General features: G+C 41.8%; 2 protein-coding genes and 1 pseudogene across 5 annotated transcripts in view; 2 read left to right on the top strand and 1 right to left on the bottom strand.

The window, feature by feature from the left end:
* LOC118894500 (inhibitor of carbonic anhydrase-like) overlaps window positions 1-20,847 on the bottom strand; it is a 45,915-nt gene extending 25,068 nt beyond the window's left edge. The window contains exons 1-2 of the mRNA XM_036850805.1: window positions 20,839-20,847; window positions 19,972-20,019 (exon numbers count right to left, since the gene is read on the bottom strand). The gene's annotated coding sequence lies outside the window, so the exon portion shown is untranslated. The remainder of the gene's footprint in view (window positions 1-19,971; window positions 20,020-20,838) is intronic.
* LOC118893858 lies at window positions 734-1,185 on the top strand (annotated as a pseudogene).
* Window positions 20,848-20,909: 62 nt separating the features above from the next.
* TOPBP1 (DNA topoisomerase II binding protein 1) overlaps window positions 20,910-25,127 on the top strand; it is a 71,228-nt gene continuing 67,010 nt past the window's right edge. For 3 of the 4 annotated variants that reach the window (XM_036850119.1, XM_036850118.1, XM_036850122.1), the window contains exons 1-3: window positions 20,910-21,091; window positions 21,731-21,821; window positions 23,802-23,936. In XM_036850119.1, coding sequence (XP_036706014.1) covers window positions 21,738-21,821; window positions 23,802-23,936 — 219 coding nt within the window. In that variant the 5' untranslated portion in view covers window positions 20,910-21,091; window positions 21,731-21,737. Of the gene's footprint in view, window positions 21,092-21,730; window positions 21,822-23,801; window positions 23,937-24,436; window positions 24,567-25,127 lie in introns of those variants that run through there. The other variant, XM_036850121.1, reaches the window with a different exon arrangement.

Here is a 25,127-nt window from a genome sequence, read left to right as displayed (position 1 = left end):
CCAAAGAGCAGGGAATGCAAAAAGAGAGGAGAAAGAGAAGAGAGATTGAAATCCAGGATTGTCACACCTTGGAGATTCTGGCTAAATATCAATTTGAGCATTGTGGAGGCCAGGCAAGGACAACTGCTAGGGAAAGAAAATTTAATGGGGAGCTTAAACCAAACATTTCTCAGAACTCAGATGGGGTTAGGAATCATTTGGGTTCCCACCATTCAGAGTGGAGAAAATCTTATTGAATAAATAGTGCATTTATGAAAGATTCCATAAGTAAGCTAAACTAGATCTAGAAAGAAGGGTATTCTAGACACTGCCTAAACACCTTGAAAAATAGTCTTGAGAAGATTAAGCTGATCTGAAGACATTATGAATGCCTGCCAGAAAAAACGGTTGACACTCCTTACATTAAAAAAAAAAAAAACCCAAAAACCAAAATACAGTACTCAGCAAGGTAAAATTCACAGTGTCCAGCAACCAATAAAATTAATACACAAGTGAAGGTGCAGGAAAATGTAACCCATAACCAGGAGGAAAATCTGTCAATAGAATCAGAACCAGAAATGAAAGAGATGAGGAAATTAACAGAAAATAGCTTTAAAACAGAAAATAGCTTTAAAACAGCTATTTTAAATGTTATAAGTATGCTTGGAGAGTTAAAGAAAAACATGAACATCAGCGCTGTCGGGGGATGCGGTGCTTCCTTTCTGCTCCCATGCTTGTCATGGTGCCACCAGACACGCCCTCAACATGCAAAATGATGCCAGAGAGTTCGTGGACCTGTATTTGCCGCAGAAATACTCTGCCAGCAACCGCATCATCGGCGCCAAAGACCACGCGTCAGTCCAGGTGAACTTGGCTGAGGTCAACAAAGTAAGGACAACTGCTAGGGAAAGAAAATTTAATAGGGAGCTTAAACCATACATTTCTCAGAACTCAAATGGGGTTAGGAATCATTTGGGTTCCCACCATTCAGAGTGGAGAAAATCTTATTGAATAAATAGTCCATTTATGAAAGATTCCATAAGTAAGCTTATGGAAGGTTCAACACCCAGTTCAAAATCTAGGCTATCTGCAGGGCCATTCACAGGATGGGAAAGTCAGATGACTCCATTCTCCAACTGGCCAAGGCCCATGGCATCCTCTCAAAGAACTTCTGACTGGAGAGGATCATGGATGTGGAATATTTGTCATAAATAAATAGTGAACCCTCCCCCCCAGAAAAGAAAAACATGAGCATAATGAGGATACAAATATAAGATGTAAGGAGCCAAAAAGAATTGCTAGAGATGAAAAATAGAATATCTGAAATGAAAATTCCAGTGGATGAGATTAACAGCTGATTAGATACTGCGGAAGAAAAAAGATGATCTAGAAGACATTATTACAAACTATCCAAAATGAAGCAGAGAGAAAGAAAGATAGAAAAACAAATGATCAGAGCCTCAGTGACTTGTCATACAGTATCAAGTGATCTAACATATGTGTAACTGGAGTCCAGGATAAAAAAGGGGGGAAGGGGCAAGAAAAAATATGTGAAGAAATATTTGGCCAGAATTTTTCCTAATATTATGAAAACTACAAACTCACAGTTCTAAAGCAACCAGAGAAAAGAGACAAAATTAGGTACAGAGGAGCAAAGGCAATAAATGTCTCAGACTTTTTGTCAGAAACCACACAAGTCATAGACAATGGAATATCCTTAAAGTGCTAAAAGGAAAATAACTTGCTAACCTAGAAATCTAAAACCAATGAAAATAACTTTCAGAACTGAAGGCAAAAATAAACTTTTCCAGACAAACAAATGTTGAGAATTTGGGTACAGCAAACTTGCACTACAATGAATGTTAAAGGAAGTTCCAGACCCAAGTGGTTACACTGATGAATTCTATCAAACACTTAACAGAAATAACACCAATGTGGCAAAAACTATCTTACAAAGTAGAGGAGAAAGTAATACTCCTAACTCATTTTCTAAAGCCAGCATTAACCTGATACCAAATGCAAACAAAGACATTATAAGTAAAGAAAACTACAACCAAATATCCCCCATGAACATAGACACAAAAAGCATTTACAAAATATTAACAAATCAAATCCAGCCAAAAAAAAATTCTTGAGTACATGAACACACACACACACACACACACACACACACACACACACACTCGCAGGTTTATCCCTTGCCCAGGAATGTTAAGTCTAATTAATGTGCAAAAACTAATCAATATAGTTCATCATATTACAGAATAAAACAGAAAAATTCATACGATTATCTCAATAGAACAGAAAAGGCACTTGCCAATTCAAAATTCCAAACAAAGTAAGAATAGAAAGGAATGTCCTCAACCTGATAAAAACATCTACAAAAAACCCCACAGTTAATACTATACCTAATGGTGAAAGACTGAATGCTTTCCCCTTCAGGTCAGAAACAAGGCAAAGACAGACATTCTCATCACTTCTGTTTAACACTGTATTAGAGGTCTTAACCATTTTAACAAAGCTCAAAAGAGAAACAAAAGGCATACAGATTGGAAAAGAAGATAGATAATTGTCTATATTCACAGATAATATGTTTCTCTACACAGAAAATTTTAAGGAATAAATGAGTTTAGAAAGGTCTTAGGATCTGAGGTCAAAGCGCTAAAATCAGTTGAATCTCTACAATGCTAAAAAGAAAAAACCGTAAAATGAAACTTTAAAAATACTACTTACAATGGCTTTCAAAAATATGAAATATCGGAACTTCCCTGGTGGTCCAGTGGTAAAGAACCCACCTTCCAATGCAGGGGACACGGGTTCCATTCCTGGTGGGGGAACTAAGATCCCACATGCTGCGGGGCAACTAAGCCCTTGCGCCACAACTACTGAGCTCACATGCCTCAATGAGAGAGCCCACCTGCCGCCAACTACAGAGCCCACGCGCCCTAGAGCCCACGTGCCCTGGAGCCCACGCACCACAACTAGAGAGAGAAAAACCTGCATGCCACAAGTAGAGAGAAGCCTGCGCACCACAACAAAGAGCCCGCGCCGCAACGAAAGATCCCACATGCCTCAATGAAGACCCAGCGTTCCACAACTAAGACCTGATGCAGCCAAGAAAAATGAAAGAAAAAAAATCTAAAAAATATATATATATGAAATATCTAGGGATAAATTTAACAAATTATGAACAAGAGCTGTACATGAAAACTACAAAATATTTCCAAGATAAATGAAAGAAGACCTAAATAAATAGATATAGAATGTTCATGGATTAGAAAACTCAATATTGTTAAGATGCCAAGCCTCAAAATAATCTATAAATTAAATGCTATCTCAATAATAATCCAAGCCTAAACTTGTTTTTTATAGAATTTGATAACCTGATTCAAAATTGTGTTTGGATATGCAAAAGATCTAAATGGCCAAACCAACACTGAAGTAGTACAATAGAGTTGGAGGATTTATACTACCTGATTTCAAGACTTCTTATAAAGCTACAGTAACCAGGACAGTGTGATATTGGCACAAGGAGAGATATAAGGCTTAATGTAACAGAACAGAGAGTCTAGAAATTGACCCATATATATAGGGTCAGTAGATTTTCAACAAAGCTGCCGAGGTAATTCAGTGAAGAAAGGATATTCCTTTCAAAAACAAGTCCTGGAATAACTGGATATCCATATGAGAAAAGTGAATCTCAACTCTTACTTTATACCATACACAAAAATTAACTAAAAATGTATCATAGACCAAAACATAAAAGCTGAAGCTATAAAACTTCTAAAATAAAACAAAGAGGAAACTATTGCAACTTTGGGGGTAGCCAATTATATCAATATTTTTAGAGAGGACACAAAACATAATAACAAAAAATAAAAATTAGGTAAGTGAACCTGATCAAAATGTAAAACATCTGCTCTTCAGAAGGTATCATTTAGAAAATGGAGGGCTTCCCTGGTGGCACAGTGGTTAAGAATCTGCCTGCCAATGCAGGGGACACGGGTTCGAGCCCTGGTCCAGGAAGATCCCACATGCCATGGAGTAACTAAGCCCATGTGCCACAACTACTGAGCCTGTGAGACTAGAGCCTGTGCTCTGAAACACGAGAAGCCACTGCAATGAGAAGCCCACGCACGGCAACAAAGAGTAGCCCCCACTCACCATAACTAGAGAAAGCCCGCGTGCAGCAACGAAGACCCAGCGCAGCCAAAAATAAATAAATAAAATAAATTATTTATTGGTGGTGTGATGAATTGGGAGATTGGGATTGACATATATACACTAATATGTATAAAATGGATAACTAATAAGAATCTGCTGTATAAAAAAATAAAATTCAAAAATTCAAAAAAAAGTAATTAATTAAAAAAAAAAGAAAATGGAAAGCTAAGCCACAACATTATTACTCATCAGAGAAATGCAATTTAAAACCGTTGTGAGGTACTACACACACCTGTCAGAATGGTTAAATGTGAAAATATTGACAACACCAAGTGTTAGCGGGATGTGGAGCAACTGAAATTATCATATTGTGGGTGGGAATGGTAAATGGTACAACTACTCAAAAAAGTTTGACATTTTCTTAACAAGTTAAACATAACTTACCATTATGACCCAGCAATGCTACTCCTAGATATTTACCCAAAACAAATGAAAATATATGTCCACCCAAAGACTTGTACACTAACATTCATAGCAGCTTTAGTCATAATATCCCAAACTGGAGACAACCTAAACATCCACTAACAAATGAATGGAAAACAAACTGTGATAAAGTCATACCATGGATTACTACTCAGCAATAAAAAGGAATGAACTTTGATACATACAACAATGTGGATGAATCTCTAAACAATTGTGCTGAATGAAACAAGCCAGACACAAAAGACTATGTAGTGCATGATTCCATTTATATGAAATCCTAGAAAAGGAAAAACTTATCTAAAGTGGGAAAAAATGGGAATGACTGGGAAGGGGTAGGGGACAATTTGGGAGTGATGGAAATGTTCTATATTTTGATTGTGGTGGTAGTTATGGGGGTAGGCATATTTGTTGAAATTCATTGAACTGTATGTATACTTGTAGGAGAGCATTTTATTAAATGTAAGTTATGTTTCAATAAAAATGATTTTAAAAAGAAAGAGTGTGTGCAAGCAAGCTAAGGGTCAATGGAGTCAAGTAACCTAAACTAGGCCAGCCATCAATAACACTCCATCCAACCATGTGACAATTTCAAGAAGGGGCAATCAGAGCCCACCGTGAATATTTCAGTCTGCTCCTAGAAGGGAAAAGCTGCTGGTGGCCACATGCTCGCTGCATGGAGAAATCTCTTCCCCAGAAGAGCAAAAGGTAGAGAAAGGAGGTGGCAGCCAAGGTGGAGGTACAGGCTGTACTGAGCCCCTGGTTCTTGGCTCTGGCAAGGCCTGCTAATCACCACTCCCGCTTCTCTGACACTTTTAGTTTAAGCTAGTTTGGTTACATTCCTGTCACCTGCCACCAGAAGGGTTTTTATAGGAAAAGAACACTGAGCTTTGAGGAAAACACGTCCTCGATTCCAGCCTTGTCCAGTGGCCAAGAGAGAAGGACTGTTGGGATGGAGTGGGCGGAGGGCCAGGGAGAGGCAGCTCTTGCCTCTGTTTAGTAAACACAGAGCCGACTGGGAAAGTGAACTTTTGGTCAGTGCCTGACACTGCCAAGAGAGGGGATGGAGGAAGAACAAACAACAGAAGCCCTGTTCGGGCAGAATACGGGAGAGGCCAGGGGGCTGCACTCTGGATTTTCTGCAGCCATAGTTGGACCACAGCTGTAGCGACATTGCCAGCCTTCCCCAGCCCCAGCAGAGCTCCCCATGTGGCCCTAGGTGGCAGCACTGGGCCAAGGAGGGCCACGCCCCCATCCCTGAAAGCACTCCTTGCCTTTCCTGCCTTCTTCTGCTCAACACAGGTTACCCCTCCCCCCATGATAGATACCCTACCCCAGAAGTGATTTAAGACAGCCTGAGACCTGACAGAATCAGGGCTGGACAGAACCCAGTTGTCCCGCCAGGGAGGGGTCTCCACCTGCATGAGCTCAGTGACTTTGCACCATTACCCTCCTTACAGTTACCCAGCCAAGAGCCCTGACAGCACCCCAACACGGGAAGGGGCCCCTATATTTACGTGCAGGATTTTTTCCCAGTGATAACTCACCTGTGCCTAGAGCTCTGCCCTTAGGTACATGACTTCATGTCACTTTCACAGCAACTGTGTGTTTGCTGTGAAAAAGTAATTTCTACTGAACTGAGGAGGAAATTAGATCAGAGAGGAAGGCAAGGGACCACCCAGTCACATGGCACCGAGTGGCAGGTGGAGTCCATTCTAGGGTGATTGTTTCTCCCCTATATTCCTCCACCTCCTTAGTGTGTAGTAGAGATGGGAGGCATTGTACACTTCAGAGCAGGAAAGATCCTTCTGGTTAGATACCTGACATGACAAGCTTACCTGATGTGCCCCTCCCCCTCTTAATAATAGTCCTTGAGCCCTCGGAAAAAATCCCTTCTTTCCTCTGACCCTGTTTCCTTCACTGTAAACTGGACGAACAGCCTCCAGGCCAGGGGTCATGAACTTTTTCTGTACTGGGCTAGCTAGGCAATTACTAGTTTTGTGGGCCATACAGTCTCCGTGGCAACTACTCAACTCTGCCCTTAAAGCCTGAAAGCAGCCGTGGACAATACTTACCTGAATGAGCATGATCGTGTTGCAATGAAGTTTTATTTATGGACGCTGACATTTGAATTTCATATAATTCTCATGTGTCAAATTATTTTTCTTTTTATTTTCTTTCACACATGTAAAAATGTAAAACCCATTCTTAGCTCGTTCGGCTGTGTATCAGGCAGCTGGCGGGATTTGGTCGGCTGGTCAGAGTTTGCGAACTCCTGCCCTAGCCTACAGGGTTTCTGCAAGGGCGAAAGTTGGTCAGGTGCACTGATGCACCACCGGCGGTGGAAGGCACTTTGGGGCCAGCCAGGCGCTGGGCTGCTTCGAAGCCGCCTAGACGAGGCAGTGCAGTGTCCCGCCGTCGCTGACCCTCGGCTAGCACCCGGTCCCATCCTAAACGGCCGGCCCCCACCCGGCTCCCAGTGCGCACTCACCCAGGGCCCCCGCGCACAGCACTGCGCAGACCGCGAGCCTCATTCTCCTCGGCGGCACGCGACTCCTACCCGGCTCCCGGGGCCTCGGTCAACTGTACCTGCCCGCGAGGGGGCGGATCCGCCTCCTCCGAAGGGTTCGCCCTTCCCGCCCATCGCCCTCGCCACACCCCCACCCCTCGCCCAGACAGCTCGCAGGGGCTCGCCGCGGCTGCACCTCTGCCCAGCGCCCGGAGCTGCGAGGCTGGATCTCTGCTCGCGGGCTAGGAGTCCGCACCCCGGAGGTACGAGCCGCAGCAACCCCGGAGCCTGCTGGAGAGAGAAGCCGAGGCCCAAGATGAGAGTGACCGCCTGGGCCCCAGGTTAGTTACTAGAATGCGGGTTCCTTGACCCCTGGACCTTCATCTAGACAAGCAACTCTTCGCTGTCTCCAACACAGACTCTTCGGGACTGAGGAGCGGTCCACGAGGTGAACACTGTGGACCCTTCCCCCAGGAGAGCACGTGCCCACGCATACACAACGTTTTGAACGCAATTTTCAGGTATCCTCAGACTCTTCCTCCAAAAGCGTCTCGGTTGCCCACTCCGGGTCCCTCCCGGAAGCTCTCCCACCCCCAATCCCCCTGACACGGTCTCCTGCAACCCTCGGCTGAAGGCTGAGGTCAGGAGAAGCGCTGAACCCTGGCAGGGCTGCTTCTACTCACCAGTGCAGCCCGCAGCCCCATCCTCCTGAAGTCTATGAGCTCTGCCTGGGGGAAGTCTTCCGAATTTAGATTTTTCAAAATTTTTCTTGAAGTGTAATAAACATACATAAAACTTAACATATCCTAAGTATACAACTTGAACAATTATCACCAAGTGAGCACACCCATGTAACCAGCACCCACATCAAGAAACAAAACGTTAACAGAGCGGGGGATGCCTCTCCTCCAATTACTTCCCATCTCCCCACAAAGATATCCATTATCTTGACTTCTGGCAACATAGACTAATTCTGCTGATTGTTTAACTTTACAGAGATGGAATCATACAATATGTACAATGTTGCATCTGACTTCTTTCTGGTTACGTTTGTAAGATTCATCTATGTTGCTGTGTATAGTTTGCCCATCAGGCGATCTTGGTGTTGCATATGACCCCATATTGTTTATGCAGGACTTGCTATTTATCCTGCCTGTTGATAATAGTGGTTTCTAGTGGGCTCTTACAGTGAGTGCTGCTGTGAACATTCTAGTACATGTCTTTTCCTGCACATAGGTATACATTTCTGCAGGATATTTTCCTGGGAGAGTAGCTGCTTGGTCATAAAGTAGGCATATGTTCAACTCATAGATACTGCCAAACACTTTTCCCAAGTGGTTGAACCAATTTCCACTCCCACATTAAGAGTACAAGAGTTTGGCTGTTCCACATTTTTACTGTTTTACTGGGAGTGTTGGTGGTTTTGCACCATAATTTTGAGTTTTTCTGATGACTAATGAGGTTGAGTATCTTTATATGCTTATTAGCTATTTAAATGCCCTCTTGTTCAAGTCTTTTGCCCTGAATACATTTTAAGTAGACTTTCTCTCAAATTAAGTATTAGGACTGGCAATATAGTAATTCAAACTACAAACCAAGACTCATCTAATAAAGCATCCTCTAAATTGAGTCTTAAGACTGTAAGAATGTATTATAATTGAATTTAAACAGTTTATTATTTTAGCCCACCATAACTCTTTATTCTGCCCCCCTCTTCTTGTGCGCAAAGGGTGAATCTTTGCTAAGGAAATATTGTTGTTTGTTTCAGCTCCTACCAAAATTATGAAAAGTTCTTCCCTCTGTCAGAGATTAACCCTGCCTTCCACTGAGGCCAGAGATAGTCCTGAGGGAATAGGAAGAGGTTGTAAATCACAGAATTCACAAGGTCAAAGGCATGAGACTATCATACACAAACCTGGGCTCTCCTCCCCTTCTCTTATACACACACACACACACTCACACACATACCTCAAAGTAAACAATGTATCCTCTTCCTTCCACATCTTACAGCCATCACCATCATTGTGTATGGGAGATTGTCCCCATTCTCTCCCCCTTCACACCACCTCTAGCCAGCTAAGTTGAGTTTTCAATTCAAGAAATGTATTGTCTCTATGTGCCAGATAACTAGGGACGGGATAGAGTGAGGAGGGGACCTCTCACATCTGGTCAGCTTTCGAGGTGACCGTCTGGGCTTTGGAGTATGACCAGCTGGAGGGCACGGAGAAAGGCTTAGGAGCCTCAGTCACACAAGGTCCGTGCTGTGCAGAGAGGCTGTCGGGGTCCCTGAGACCACATCCCATATGCTCATGAGCTGGAAATAGCCAGCATATTTCTGGTCAGAGATTAAAGCAACCTCTAGACCAGCAATCTGCTGAACACCATCTCAAAGGAAAGGATGAACATGTCCCCTCCTTGGTGAGACACTCATCAGGGGGTTCTTGGCATGGGGTTTGTCCCAGAGACTGCTATGGGGTAAACCCTTACTCTGGCCCTGCTGTGATGGTGACACAAAGTCCTGAAGGCCACCTGCTGCCCCCCCATGCCAAAGACACTAGAAGCCAGAGATTCCAAGTTGGGACTCTCAGCTACTTCTGTGTCTCCTTCCACTCAAGGAATTCTTTGACCTTTAGAATTTTTGAAAATGAGAATAGCAGTCCCTTCCTCTTTTTAATCTAGAGAAAAAGGGATTTATATCTTTTTAATGTGAACCTTTTATTGAACTTATACATACATATAGAAAGTGTACACATCATGTGTACAGCCTATGGATTAACACAGCATGAACACACCCATGTAACCAGCACTCAGATAAAGAGAATATTACCAGCTCCCTAGAAGCCCCCTCATCCACCTTAGAGTCACCAGTGATCAAAAGTAACCATTATTCTGATTTCAAACACCACAGATGTTTCACCTGTTTTTGTATTTCACACAAATGGAATCATAAAGTAAGCACTGTTTTCTGTCTTGCTTCTTTGTCCAAATGTAATATTCACGACAGTCAACCATGCTGTTTCATATACTGTAATTTGTTCATTCTCATTGCTGTGTGGTATTCCAATAGTGAATATATCAATGACTATTGATGGACATTTGGGGTTTTTGTTTTTCAATTTGAGGCTATTATGAAGTAATACTGCTGTGAAAATTTTTGTAGATGTCTGTGGCTGAGCATGTGTCTGCATTTCTGTTGATTATACACACAAGGGCACAATTGCTGAATCACAGCCTATGCCTATGTTCAGCTTTAATAAGTGCTGCCACACTGTTTTTAAAGTAGTTGTACACTTCCCACTCTCCTCCCACTCCCACCAGTGTATGAAAGTTCCAGTTGCCTCACATCCTTGTCAACCCTTGGTTTGGGCTGACTTTTTAATTTTAGCTCTCCTGGAGCATATGATGAAGTTCACTGTAGTTTTAATATTAATTTCCCTGATGACTAATAAAGTTGAACACTTTTTCACATGTTTATTGGTGATTCACATATCTTCTTTTGTGATATACCTATTTTTTATTGGATTATTTGCAAATTTTTTGTGTTGTAGGAGTTCTTTATTTATTCTAGATATGAGAACTGTGTTGGACATATGTATTTCAAATATCTTCTTCCATTTTATGGGTTTTCTTTCATTCTCTTGATGGCATCTTTTAATAAACAGAAGTTTTATATATTTCTGAGTCCTATTTCAACATTTTCCTTTATGTTTAGCACTTTTTGTAAACTGTTTAAGAAATCTTTGCCTGTCCCAAGTTCATGAAAATATTCTCTTATGTTTCCTTCTAGAAGCTTTATAGTTTTACCCCTCACATTTAGATCTAGAATCCACCTGGAATTGATTTTTTTTAAAAAACACAGACATTTATTTTCCATTCATGTGAAAGAGAAATTAGGTTAAAAGAAGTGGATGACTTTTCTTAACATGACATTTTATTGCCCCAAATATTCACTCAGTAGGTCTCCTGGAATTTAACAAATGATGTATAGACCCTCTAATTTGTGCTATATAACTACAGTTATAAACTGAAAAACTTAGTGAGCTAGCATGATGTCATAGAAGACAAAGCTAAGGCACATGGCCTAGATCTTTTTGGAACTGATATTTGTGAATGGTATGGGATAGAAGCCTGTATTCATTTCTCCTTCCATATGTGTGCCCAGTTGACCCAGCACCATTTGCTTGAAAGATAATTCTTTTTTTACTGCACTTTAGTATAAACTTTGTCAAAAATCAGGTAACTGTCTATGTGTTTCTAGACTCTCCACTCTGTTCCACTAAGCTATATATCAATCCTTCCACTTATATCTGTCTCAGTCTCTGTAGCTTTATAATAAGTCTTGATATCTCAGTGAAGACACCCATGTCTAGAGTTTTATTAGTGGAAAGGTTTTCAATTCCAGATTAAATTTCTTTAATAGCTAAAGAAATGTTCAGATTTTCTGATTCTTCAAGTCTCGGTATTGCTAAGTTTTTCAAGAAATTTACCCATTTCATCTAAATTTCAAATTTATTGATGTAAAGTTGTGCACAATATTATCTTTATTCATTTTTTATGTTTACCAGTTTATTATAAAGGATTTAGATGAACAACCAGATGTAGAGGTTCATTGGTGAGGTCTGGAAGGGTCCTGTTACAGGAGCTTCTGTCCCTGAGAAACTGGGATGCACCATCCTCCCAGCACGTGAAAGTGTTCACCAACCTGGAAGCTCTTATACATTTTTAATGTGTGGAGGATCCTTGCTATAATTTTCTTTTTCATTTCTGATATTGGTAATTTATGTTTTCTCCTTTTTCTTGATTAGTATTGCCAAGGTTTTATCTGTTTTATTAATTTTCATAAGGAGCCAACTTTCAGCTTTGTTGATTTTCTCTGTTGTAAATTCACTTATTGATTTCTGCTTTCTTGACTTTCTTTGGGCTTTGTTCTTTTTCTGGTTTTTATAAAAGGAAGTTAAGATCATTGATTTTCATCCTCTCTTCTACTCTAATATATGCATTGAAGGCTGTAAGTTTCCTTTTTCTTGATATATTATTATATCTGTATGATTATCTAAAATATATTCAAATATATATTCTAATTCAAAATATATTCCAATTTTCATTATGATTTCTTGTTTGACTCATAGTTTATTTAGAAATGTATTGCTTGATTTCCAGCGTTTTCAATTTCCTGGTTATCTTTTGTTATTTATGTCTAACTGAGTTCCACTATGGTACGATAACATACTCAGAATGATTTCAGTCTTTTGAAATGTGCTGAAGATTGTTTGGTGGCCCAGCATACAGTCACTTTTTGTTGTTTAATATGCATTTTAAAATAATGAGTATTCTATGGTTGTTGGGTAAAGTGTTTTATTTATAATGCTATATATAAATCAAATACATACATATGTGTGTGTGTGTATATATATATATATATATATATATATATACACACACATTGAAAATTGTGTTGTTCAGCTCTACAATTTTTTTAATCCGATTTTTCTATTAGCACTGGAGAAAAGTGTATTCCCCACTATGATTGTGGATTTGTCTATTTCTTCTTTTAACACTGCTGACCTTTGCTTTATATATTTTAAAACTATGTTTTTGAGTACATACATATTTGAGATTGTGATACCTTACTGTTAGGTTATTCCCTTTATAATTCTAATTGTTATGAAGTGCCTCTTTTTAACTCTAGTAATGTTTCTTGCTTTAGAGTCTTGTCTAATATTGGGGTAGTTACACCAGCTTTCTTTTGGCTATTGTATGCATTGTATATTTTTTAATCCTTTTGTGTTCAGTGTTTCTGTGTCCTTATATTTAAAGTGTGTCTTTTACAAGCAGCATATATTTTAAAAACTCCATCTGACAATCTTAGACTTTAATTGGCATATACAGTTTGTTGACATTTAATGTAATTACTGATATGTTAGAGTGTTATCTGCCACCTTATATTTGTTTTCTATTTGGCTAACCTGTTTTTAATGTGCAAATCTTCTGGCAGAGCATTTTCTCAGGATTTTTAATGTTTTTAACTAACAGTTTGTAGAGTTCTTTTCTTCCATAACTTTAATAATGTCACTGTACTGTGTTCTTTTGTCCATAATTTCTGTTGAGAAGTCAACTGAGGTCAACTGTTGTTCCTTTGAAGGTAATTTGTCTTTTTCCTCTGGCTGCTTTTAAAATATTCCCTTTATCTTCCTCATGTTCTTTGGTTTGACCATCATATGCCTAAGTGTGATTTTACCTAGCTGTGAAGGTTTGGGCTATTTTTTTATCACTTTTGGAAAATTCTCAGCCATTGTTTGTTTACATATTCCTCCTGCCTATTCTGTTGATTCTACTTCTACAACTATAATTGTATGTGTAGTAATCGTTTTTTTTTTATATTTATTTATTTATTTTGGCTGGTCTTAGTAGCGGAACATGGGATCTTTGTTGCCGCGTGCAGGATCTTTGTTGTGGCATGCAGACTCTTAGTTGCGGCATGTGGGATCTAGTATCCCGACCAGGGGTTGAACTGGGGCCCCATGCATTGGGAGCGTGGAGTCTTATCCACTGGACCACCAGGGAAGTCCCTGTAGTAATCTTTTTCAAATGCACACATGTATCATGCCTTTTTCTGTATTTCCATTTTTTTTTCTTGTGTTTCAGTTTGGATATTTTATATTAATCTAACTTTCAGTTTACTAATCCTCTCTTCTTTGCATCTATTGTATTGTTAAATCTACTTAATGAGAAATAAACATAAATTATTGCCTTTTTCATGTAAACTCACATTTCAGACTTTTTGGGGGGAGTAAAACAGGCTCTTTGCTGTTTAGAAGGTTATTTCTGAGTTGCAAAAATTCTCTTTCCATGGTTTTGTAATTCCTGTATTCCTCCATTCAGTCTTGGCTGCCACAAGTGCAAAGACACTTTTCTTGCATCTTTAGTGGAACGATTCCCTTTTTCACTGCTAGAATTCCCATTTTTATTTCTTCGTCATAGATTCCAATTCTCAAATGAAATTCTCCACCTTTTTCACCCTTTTATTCTACTAAGAAGATAAATTGGGGACTGATCACTTTCATCCAATCGAGGTTTGGCTGAATCAAGACTAGCCTGCAGTTTTGATAGGCTCCTATGTCTTCCCACTGAAAGCCTGGTGTGGTGGGCAGAAAAATGGCCCCCCAAAGACATCCATGTCCTAATCCCACAAACTGTGAATATGTTATGCTACATGGCAAGGGAGGATTAACGTTGCAGATGGAACTAAAGTTGCTAGCCAGGCAATTTGGGAATAAAGAGATTATCCTAAATTATCTGTGAGGGTCAATGTAATCACAAGGGTCCTTTAAATGTGGAAGAGGGAAGCAGAAGAGTTAGTGTCTGAATAAGGCAAAGAAAGCCTGCAGTTGCTGGCTTTGAAGATGGAATGGGCTGTGGCCATGAGCCAAGAAACGTGAGCAGCTCTAAAGCAGGAAAAGCCAGAAAATGGATTCTCCTATGGAGCCTTCAGAAAGGAGAGCAGCCCTGCTGACAACTTGAGTTTAGCCCAGTGAGACCCATTTCAGACTTTAGTCCTACAAAACTGTAATATAATAAATCTGTGTTGTTTTAAGCCACTTAATTTGTGGTGATTGTTATAGCAGCAATAGGAAACTAATACACCTGGTATATTGTTTGGGACCTCTCTAAGGTGTGGAATTATATTTTTTGCCTCCCTTTCCATGGAACTTCAAATTGTGCCAAATATCTTAAGGGGAGAACTGGTCATTTATCAGGCTTAGTTCTCTGCACTTCCCTTCTCATTTGGATCTTGTCTCCACTTGTGTTTTTCTTCCAGCCGTGAGACTGCCGAAGCTCTGCTAGCAGGAGCCCTCTGCTCAGGCAAAGCCAGATACCTCTTACCTTGTACCAGGAAGTGGCAAATTTCCCCAAGGAAACGTGGTTGCAGAATGTCATCTCACCTCCCTGGGTTACCCCTTCCCTTTTCCAGAAATTTGTCACCTCTAACGTCTAATGCTCTTAAATAGATGTTTTCTGGTGCTTTATCCACATCTAGATGTGCTCAACAAGAGCACAGTTCTTGAACAAGCTACTTCACCATTACAGAAGCACAAATGAGGACATTAACTACTAATTTTTAATCTTTATTTTTGCAGATTCTAGTATATTGTTACTGAATGAATTTTACAAGTTATTGTGCTCACAACTGCTCTAAATCCTCATTTATTCATACCTTTGAAAGGAAATAGGGTCTATGAGGGCAGAGACCACATTCTTCTTGTTCAGCATGCTAACCCTAGGTTGGAAAACAGTGCCTGGTATAAGACTCAAAAAAAATGATCAAATATATGATAATTATTATGAATAAATGCATGTAAAGGATTGACTCAAAAGTAGGTTGAACAATCTTCTCTGTAGGCCTGTGGACAAAAACCATATAGGGTCAAGAGGTGAGCATTTCTCCTAAGGTTAATGATCTACCTAAAGCTAACACAGCCTAAATCCAATAGACCAAGATGCCCTCTGACCTCTGAGTGGAGCAAACTCTGGAAAGTTCCTATGTACCGGAACAAAGTCATATTGCAAAGGAAGGACATCCATAGTCCTAAAGCCATCTCTGTTGTTTTGGCACAATCTCTCATAACAGCAGAGCAGGAGGTTAGGAGACTGTATTGTAGGAAACAATTTAAAGACTTCATGATGGCCTTTGGAAAATTAGGAATTTGTGAATTTATCATTAACTGTGTGCGAGGCACTGAGCTAAGTGCTTTTCAGATATTAATTTATAGCAACTCCATAAGGTAGGTGCTATTGTCATCCCCATTTCATACAGGAAGAAGGCGAAGCACAGAGAGGTTAAGTTACTTGCCGAAGGTCAGCCAGCCAGTACATGTCAGAGCCGGCATTCAAACTTGGCAGCCTGCTTCCAGGTCCAGGCTCTCCCCATGTGGCCTCTGGCATTTGTCTCTGAAGCAGTTTCACTTTCCTCTTTCCAAGGGCCTTTGTGGTAATAAAAACAGTTTTTGAAGTGGCAGCACATTTGTTTAAACCCTGGCAACTTCAGAATTGATTAGGTTGGCACTAGTTGACATAACAGATGAAACTCCCAATCTCAATGGTTTAACATAATGGAAGTTGGCTTCTTGCTAATATAAAGCCCAGATGGCAGCAGTTGTCTTGTTTTGTTGGAGAGGCAGGGATGGGGAGTTCACCTTCATAGCTCTGGTCAGAGCTCCAGGCTAAGATTCAGAGATCCAGGCTAAGAGATGCTCTGCCATTTTCAACATGTGGTTTCCAAGACTGCCTTATGTATTGACATCTAGAATAAGGAATTGTGTAAGGCGGTACAAGAAGTTTCCATGAGCCAGGCCTGGAAGTGCTAAACATCACTTCTACCTATATTCTATTGGCTATAACTAAGTCACACGATCCCACCGAGATGCAAATAGGATGGGAACTGGAATCCCTGGCTGGGCAACTTTGTCCCAGCAACAACACACACTATCAAAGAGGACCGCATGCCTTGGGTCTTTTGTGTCAGTTTGAGTTTCCCCAGAAAGCACACTTTTAGACAAGCCTTTCTAAATGTTTTATTTGGTAAGTGAAGAAACAAAGGTTAGAGAATGGGGAAGGGAGACAGGGATAAGAAGGCATCCAAAGGATGTACTGACAGGTCAGTTACCACTGTGGAGACTGGGGCTTAATTCCACTGGGGAAACTCTGGGAGCCAGGGTAGAATATCCCATTAAGAGGCTTGCAAACATGAGTCTTTACACACGAACTCCTGTCAGTCATTGTTCGAGGGTTTTTTCCCATGGGTCATAAATCCCCTTGCCTTCTGGGATACTGTACAGGTGGCTAAGCAGACTCCTGGTGTCAGAGAATGCCTTCATGCAAAGGAATGCAGGTGCTGGCAGTTGGAAGTTTCCCAATATGTCTGTGAGTGGTAAGGCTGAGGGGTATGTATGGGATACTAAGGATCTGCTACACAGTCTCAGCCAGAGTCCACAGGATGGTCCAGTGACACGTGGACTAACAAGACCAGTTGTTGCCCACCCCTCACCCCGACCCAATCGCATACCTGATGTACAATGGTGGAGCAGGGACAGAATAATTACAATAAAATTCCTTTTCAGAAAGGGAAGGAGGGGAGACTCCTAGCTGTTGCTGATCAGCATTAACTTTGAAGTCCTGCTGGGCAGGCATTGGGTGGTTCCTCTGCCTGATTAGATCCAGGTTCTGCTCTCTGAAAGCAGTTCCTTTGCTCATTGCTCTCCAAGGTCCCTGGCCCCTCCCTCTGGATGGTCTTCCTTTTCTATCAATATTATCCTCTCTATCCAGGTCTGGATGGGGTACTGAGGAGCTTGTGCTCCCTGGGGGCTGTATGACTTTTCACCCACTTCCGACTATGCAAGCTTGAAGGTTGTACAAAGTTTGAATACTCCAGATTTCTGGTTTTCTTCACAAAACAATGAACCTTCAGAACCTTAGTAACCTTCAGATCTATTTGCTCCCAGTCAGTTTCACACATACAAGACAAGGTCAAGGGCAAGGCCTGACTGATCAGGCTGGAGAAGATACATGAGACACGTTTATTATTCCATAGATAGCAAAAAGGAAGAAGCCAAAGGTGCCAGCTCCCTGGGTCCTTACCCACACCCCAAAAAGGATGACACTGAAGGGGCTGGTGACTGCAACTTGAGTTGTGGGAAACCCCATCACTGGGGAGCCAAATCTAGATGGTAGCTAAGTCGTTTTATATTCTGTAGCTCTATTCTGAGGGGAGTGGTGCAGAAAGCCCCACACTTCATCAGAATCTGGGAGGTGATGAGAAACTATCTGATGACAGCCTTCCGGGGGAGGCAGGAAGACAAGTGGGAGGTGGCCTCCATCCTCTCATGTTCCTGCAGGATCACAGAGTGTTTTGGCTTACATATGCTGCAATCCCAACCTTAGCCTGCATGGATGTGTGCATGTCTGCCAGGAAGCCATGGCAGAGCTGCTCCCCTACAGTAGCTGCCACACCCACAGTTCTCTCCTGGACTAATTTTCACGCCTGATTGCTATCCTTGGCCCCAAACCTTTCTCTCTCAATTAATGGTGGCTACCTAGCTTGGGTGGGAGGACCACACTCTTAACTAGGTCTTTTCCACATGGATGGGTTGTAATGTACGTTTGTTCTGGAAAACCTCTCTTGGGTTTCTCTCTCACTTTTAGAGTCTAGATGCAGTCAGCTTTTCCAACTTGCAAATCGCCAGTTTTGAACTTTTTAATTCCTTTTATTTTTTGCTTGCAAACAAGCCAGTTCTTCCCTGAGTTTATCACTTTCTTATAATGCCTAATTAAATGCAGCCAATAGCAACCAATACGTGCCGCTAACATTCTATTTTACCTCCTCTTCCCAACACTTCAGCAGACTCAGTAGGCCTATGTTCTACCTTCCAGGTACTGAAGACAACAGTTTAAATAAATATTTTGCCACTGCAAAGACTATTTCTGCAGCAAGAAAGATCATTTACTAATCTCATTTTTTAATTATACATCCCCTTATTTGTACATATTTATTCATTTACAGCACTGGAAACAAATCTAAAACCCTATCACTGAAAAAAATCTACTTTTAGTTTATGTTTTAGTTTTCAGAAATCTTACGTAGCAAAATATAACAAGAAATACTCATATTCCCACCACCCATATTTTAAAAGTAACTATTTTGTCATATTTGTTTCCTGTATTTTTTCATTTTACAAACAGATAAAGTTCCCTTTAATTCTACTCCAAGCAGGGTCTGCAGTGACAGGCTCTAGGTGACAGAAGTGCCAAGGAAACAGGGAAGTAAGGGGGAATGTTAATGCCCAGACCCCAACTTCAGAGGCAGCTGCCTGAGGACACATCACAACTATTCCCCGCTGTCACCAACATCTTCATGGACCACAACCCATATAACCATTTTCACCTTTTCCTAAGGGATTGCTATTCAAGCAAACGTTAATATGCATCAGAATCATCCCGAGGGCTTGTTAAAACACAGAGCAGCGGCCCCATCCTGGACCCCAGCAGACCTGCGGTCAGACTCAAGAACGCTCGCATCTCACAAGTTCTCAGGCGACGCTGATGCTGCTGGTCCAGACACCGCACTACCTAGAGGACCACTGCTCCAGCCAGTGCCCAAGACTAGGTACCTCAGGGACAGACACAGAACCTCTCTGCGCATGGGGAGACACAGATGGGAAAACTTGTCACCTGGTCTCCTATTCTGAAGAGGAGGGCGACTCCCCAGCTATTCAAAGCCAGCCACTAAAAGCTAAAGAGCTGATTTCATTTTCATCCCCCTCCTCTTCAGCAGCAGCATCTATGACTCCCCTCCTCCTCCTCCGAGGCACCCACCGGGCCCCAGAAGTGTCAGCAACGGGCTCCTGCCCCGGTGCAGAGATGGGTGGCGGTATGTGACAGGGAGCACTGCGGTGGGTCAGGAAGGGCAGGGGGGTTCCAGTCACGGCGCCTCTGCTCAAACCCAGGTGCAGCCACTTCCCGGCTGTGGGGCCCCGGGCAAGTCACACCGTCCCTGAGCCTCACTTTCCCATCGATGTGGTGCGGCCAGCCATGTCCGTGTTCTAGAGGACTGCTGAGCGGAGTGCGCAGAGGCGGTACAAGCAGGAGCCCTCTGTCCACTGTGACACGCCCCACCACAGACCTGCTCCTTCACGAGGGACTGCGGCAGGGTCATCTCTCTCTCTCTCTCTTTTTTTTTGTTTAACAAGTCTAATAACTTTGGTTTATTCGTAAGGCTTTCCTCACTCCCTCCCTGAACAACAGGCCTTTACCTTTGAGCCCCAGTGGTACTGATTCTGACTCACGTTCCACAGGTGTGTTCACACACTGCCGCTCTTTGCCATCTTGAGACACTAAAAACAATCGAAGGACAGGTCATGAAACTGTCACTTTACTCAAGTCCTGATTTTCTCAATCTCAGTAGTCAAGAATAAAATGAGGAAAAACGCTAACTAAGTAGTTTGTCATTGGCCATCAACAAGCGGAGACCCTACAGTCCTATTTCACCTCCTCTCCCCTGACCTGTGCTATTTGAACATTAGGTTCCATCCCAGAACATGCCCAACACTCGGGGAATTACAGAGAAAGAAAATGAGATGCTCACTGAAGGGGGTGGGGTGGCACTCCTGAAGAAGTTGGCAAAGACCCCTTTGCACCAGGTGTGTAATTCACGTCATCCTGACATCTTTCTTCCCTTTAGACCTCTTGGCTGTGGTAGCGGGTGAGTACATTCGGGCTATACTGGAGGAAAAAGAATCCAGTCCGCCAATCCATGGAGTCAAAAAGACTTGGATGCAGTCTTAATTCTACCACTTACTGTGACCTTGAACACTTCATTTACCTTCCCTAAGCCTCAGTTTTTACATCTGTAAAATGGAGATACCACTATTTGCCTCACAGAGTTGTTCTGGATGATAATATATGGTTTCTCAGTATAAAATATTTATTAAGGAAACCTTTTCCCTGCCTATATTTTTTGATATGTTAGGGCCTCCTCTAAGGCACTTCTGGCCTGCGGCCCCACCCGTTAGCCGTGGGCGCTTGGACAGCTCCCAGCGGAGCACAGGCCCGCGCTTGCAAGCCCTGATCGCGAGGCTCCGACCTCGAGTTTCCGACCTCAACGCTCCTGGTACCCCTCGCCCCCGGCCCATCGCGACATACGCTCCACCCACCTCCGCAGCTTACGCCTCCGCCCTCCTCCCGCAACTGCGGTGGCGTCACTTCCGCCGGAAGGGACGGGCGCGTCCGCGCGGCTGGCGCGAAAGTCGGGTCGTGGTTCGGCAATTTCCGGGTCTGCGCTTGCTAGGGCTGGGGGCGCCGCTGGGGGCGGCGGTTGTGTGCCGGGCTGGCTCCCGACCCCAGCCGCCGTCCCGCGGACCGTGCGGCCCCCCACTCGCCGCCCGGAGACCCCCAGGCTCCACGGAGGTGAGTGAGGCTCGGAGTAAGGACCCAGCTCCCTCCCTCCGCCCCGCTGGGGGGATCGCGATGCTGCCTCTGGCCTTCCGGGCCCTGGTTTCCGGAGCTTGTAACTGGCCTCTGGACCGGCGGATAGGACTTAGACGCCGGAGAGGGAGTAACTGCGGCTGGACCGAGAGCCGGGCCTTTCCCTGGGACCTGGGGAGCTAGAGCGTCCGGCCTTTTAGGCACCTGACTTTGCTGGCTGGCTTTCATGTTTATATTTGAAGTCCGTTTACTGAGGGCTGAACCTACCTCGAGGGCCGCGGATACCCGCAGGGACCGATTCGTTCTGAGCATCCTTAAGCTTAATGCAATTGAATGACTATTGGCTTCGGGGACTTAGCCCCAGAGCAAAGGTCCTCGATGTATTCAGTTTAGCGACATTAATTTCGTTCTCTGATTTGCAAGGATTGGTGTTGTCATCTTTTTCCTTGATTGTGCCCACATTCCAGTGTTTCTTACAAACCGTAATGGGTGAATTCATGGGCAAGGCCGGAATGTTTGTCCTTTGGCATTCTTGTCTTCGCAGAAAAATAGGTGCTTTAAACATTTAACTTAATATGTAATGTGTTTTTGTTCTTGTTAATGGTTTCTTTATTTTGACAGTTCAAAAATGTCCCAAAATGACAAAGAACCGTTATTTGTGAAGTTTTTAAAGTCTTCAGACAATTCTGAATGTTTTTTTAAAGCTCTTGAGGTAAGACTACTTGAAAATGTCTTGTTTGATGCTGTGAATTCATTTTCTTGTTTTTAGTGTTTTTGATTTATTAGGCTTTTTTGTCTTAGTCATAGTTATTTTATTTTCGTAATAGTTTTACTGTAGTCTACATTCGTAGGTATCTCATTGTTACACATTTTTGAATTGATATTAGTATATCATTATGTATTTTGGGGGGCTTGAAATTTTTAATGACATTTCTATTGAAAGTGATGGACCTACTATTCTTGGAAATTAAATTGTTTTTTTTTGTCTACTAACCATAGACCTTTGTGTGTTGAAAAAATTTGAGTCAGTCCTATATTGTTTACACTTCACTTTTGTTGTTGTTAATTGTTAACTATGTCTCATTATGTACAGTATTATATCATCTAGGTAGTGTAGAGCCTTGCTACTCACAGACCACAGTAGCATCACCATGGCCTGAGAGTTGGACCCCAACTCAGACCTACCAGTTGGAATCTGCTTTTTAACAAGATCCTGTGTACGTTAAAGTTTAAGGAACGCTGTTGTAGCAGGTTTTTCTTTAAAGTTCATTCATTGAGCAAACAGTTATTGAGTGTCCATCATCTAAGAAGCACTGTTCTAGTACTTGGGATACATCAGTGATGAGAGCAGGCAAAGATCCATACTTTCTCAGAGCTTACATTCTATTCTAGCTGGAGGAAATAGACATTAATCAGACATATAAATGAGTAAACTATATAATATGTTAAAGGTGCCAAGTGCTATGGGAAGAGAAAAACAAAACAGGTTAAGGTGTTCTGGAGGTTGTTTGTTGGGGGAGAAGGGAAGGTTACAATTTATTTTAAATGGAGTGTGATCAGGGTAGACTTTATGGAGAAGATGATATTTGAGTATACTTGAAGGAGGTGAGAAAATGAGCCATGTGGATATCTGCAGAGGAAGGTTTCAGGCAGAGGAAATAATCATACACAAGCCCTGGGAAAGTGCTTGCGGTGTCTGTCCTGCTTTAGTGTGGCTGTAGTGTAGTGAACAAGGGATGTGGAAAGAATGCTAAGGTATGCTTTAGAGAGTAAGAGTAAGGAGGTCATGAAGGGCCTTGTGGGCCATGGTAAAGACTTTGGATTTTTCTTCCAGTGAGATGGAGAGCCACTGGGGGGTTTTAATCGGAAGAGTAACATGATCTGACTTAATCGTTTTAAAAGGATCACCCTAAGTATTTAATGTAAGGACTTCAAAATTTGTTCAGAAAATATTCGAGTGTTTACTGGGAGCCAGGATATTTTGGCAAACAAGATAGATCATGAAATTTTCATTCTTAGAAGGGAGAGAGACAAAAACAGTATGTGTATACGTGTGTGTGTATATATATATATATAATATCTATGCTATTTTTCTTCATAAAATACACTAGAGGGATAGGGAAAGAATATTTTAGAAAAGGGTGATAAGGAAAGGCATCTCTGAGGAAGTGACATGTGAGCAGATGTGGTTGAAGTGAGGTAAGTCAGGTGAAGTCCTGGGGGGAAGAGTATTCCAGGCAGCGGGAAAAAGAGTAAAACCTCTAAATGAGGTCATGCTTAGTTTGTTCTAGGTTGCAAAAGAAAGCAGGAGTGGCTAGGGAAGAGTGAGCAAAAGGGATTAGAGGAAGAAGGTAAGTGTGGGGAGACAGGCAGGGGCCAGACTCTATGGTCTTATAGGCAATTGTAAGAAATGTGGATTTTATTCTGAGTGTGGTGGGAAGCTGCTGGAGGTTTTGAGCAGGGTGACATGACCTTTTTTGTATTGTTAAAAAGATTACCAGCTGCTGGGTAGAGAATAGGTTTAGGGCAAGGGAGGGAGAAGGAACCACTTTGGAGACTTCTGCCCAGGTCTAGTGAGAGATGACGGTTCCTTTCAATAGGAGAAGGGCTGGGTTTGAGATGGATTTTAAAGATAGAGTTCATAGGACATAAATACAGGTGAATTATTGCATATGCATTCTTTTTCTTTCAGTCAATAAAAGAGTTCCAATCAGAAGAATATCTTCAGATTATTACAGAAGAAGAGGCATTGAAAATGAAGGAGAATGACAGATCACTTTATATCTGTGACCCTTTTAGTGGCAAAGTCTTTGATCATCTCAAAAAGGTTTGCTAACTTTTAGTGTGTCCTTTCAGGTAGTCTGTTTTTTGGTTTGTTTTTGCTTCAGTAGACGTAAGTTCTTTACTGATCATGAAGTATTTTGCAAATTATGAATTGAGAAGAATCCTTTGGTTTTGGAAGACCAGAATAGTACTTTTCAAGGTTAATCATATTACAGTAGGCTTTGGTTAGTATGTAATTTTTATATTTCAGGAAATTTAACTTCACTTAGAATAATTTAACCCTGTAGTAATGAAGCATTTTATTGATGAAGTTCTACTGTACTTAAACTCAGTTTGATTGCAAGATATATTAGGGAAGAATAGTAGAGTAGGAAAAGACTTCAACATAATCCTTGGTTATTTACTGTCTTTCCTATGTGCTCTTGAATTTTAGTACCTGTACTTTGTATAGGGTCTGAAAAATTATATGCTAAAGGAAGCATTTGGGGGCCGAGCATTGCTAATATACCATTGAGCCATCTTATTTCTTTTTGTTGATTCTAGAGTCTACTGACTCATTACTTTTTTGGTGTCTGGACAAGAGAGAAGCATTGAAATAAAAGTAAACTGGCTGTAATTCCATCCAGATTACAAAGAAGTGATTCTTGTTTGAAGGAGAAGAAAACATAGAAGAGTAGGTAGATGCAGTACTGTCTGTACAGTATATGGAAGGTCTGTGCCCACCTTTGCCAAAAGCATTGTTGGTCTTATCCTCCTTTTGAAAATAACACCGCTTGTAAGATAGAATCAATAGCATCGAAAACTCAGTTTTCTTATGACTGACTAAAAAGATAGCAATAATCATTTACCTTGTAGATGTTTACATCGGTCATGCTTTGGTGACTTTGGCAGCTGTAGGCTTTTTAGTCTGGGTTGGATGTGCTGATGTTGAGCAAGATTGTCACGTTTCTCAGTTATCAATGAAAGTGATACCTTAGGAGAAGTCTTTGTGTGTCTTCCTTGGAAAGACATTGAGTTGCAAACACAGTATTTAAAAAACAAATGTAGGAACTGCCTAGGATTATACTTTTTTTGTAGCAGAATAGGTTTTTTAGAGGGGGGTTAGTTGGGCTCTCAACACTTTTTAACTGCTTCATTGGCTGGGTGCTTCATTTGAAAAGTAAATGTAGATATTTCCTAATTATTATGGCATAAGACTGTTACTCATATCCCCTACTGCTAAGATTGTGTTTGT

This window comes from Balaenoptera musculus, chromosome 4 (assembly GCF_009873245.2).
Source record: "Balaenoptera musculus isolate JJ_BM4_2016_0621 chromosome 4, mBalMus1.pri.v3, whole genome shotgun sequence".
Lineage (NCBI taxonomy): Eukaryota > Metazoa > Chordata > Mammalia > Artiodactyla > Balaenopteridae > Balaenoptera > Balaenoptera musculus.
This window is presented reverse-complemented; position numbering and strand designations above follow the sequence as displayed.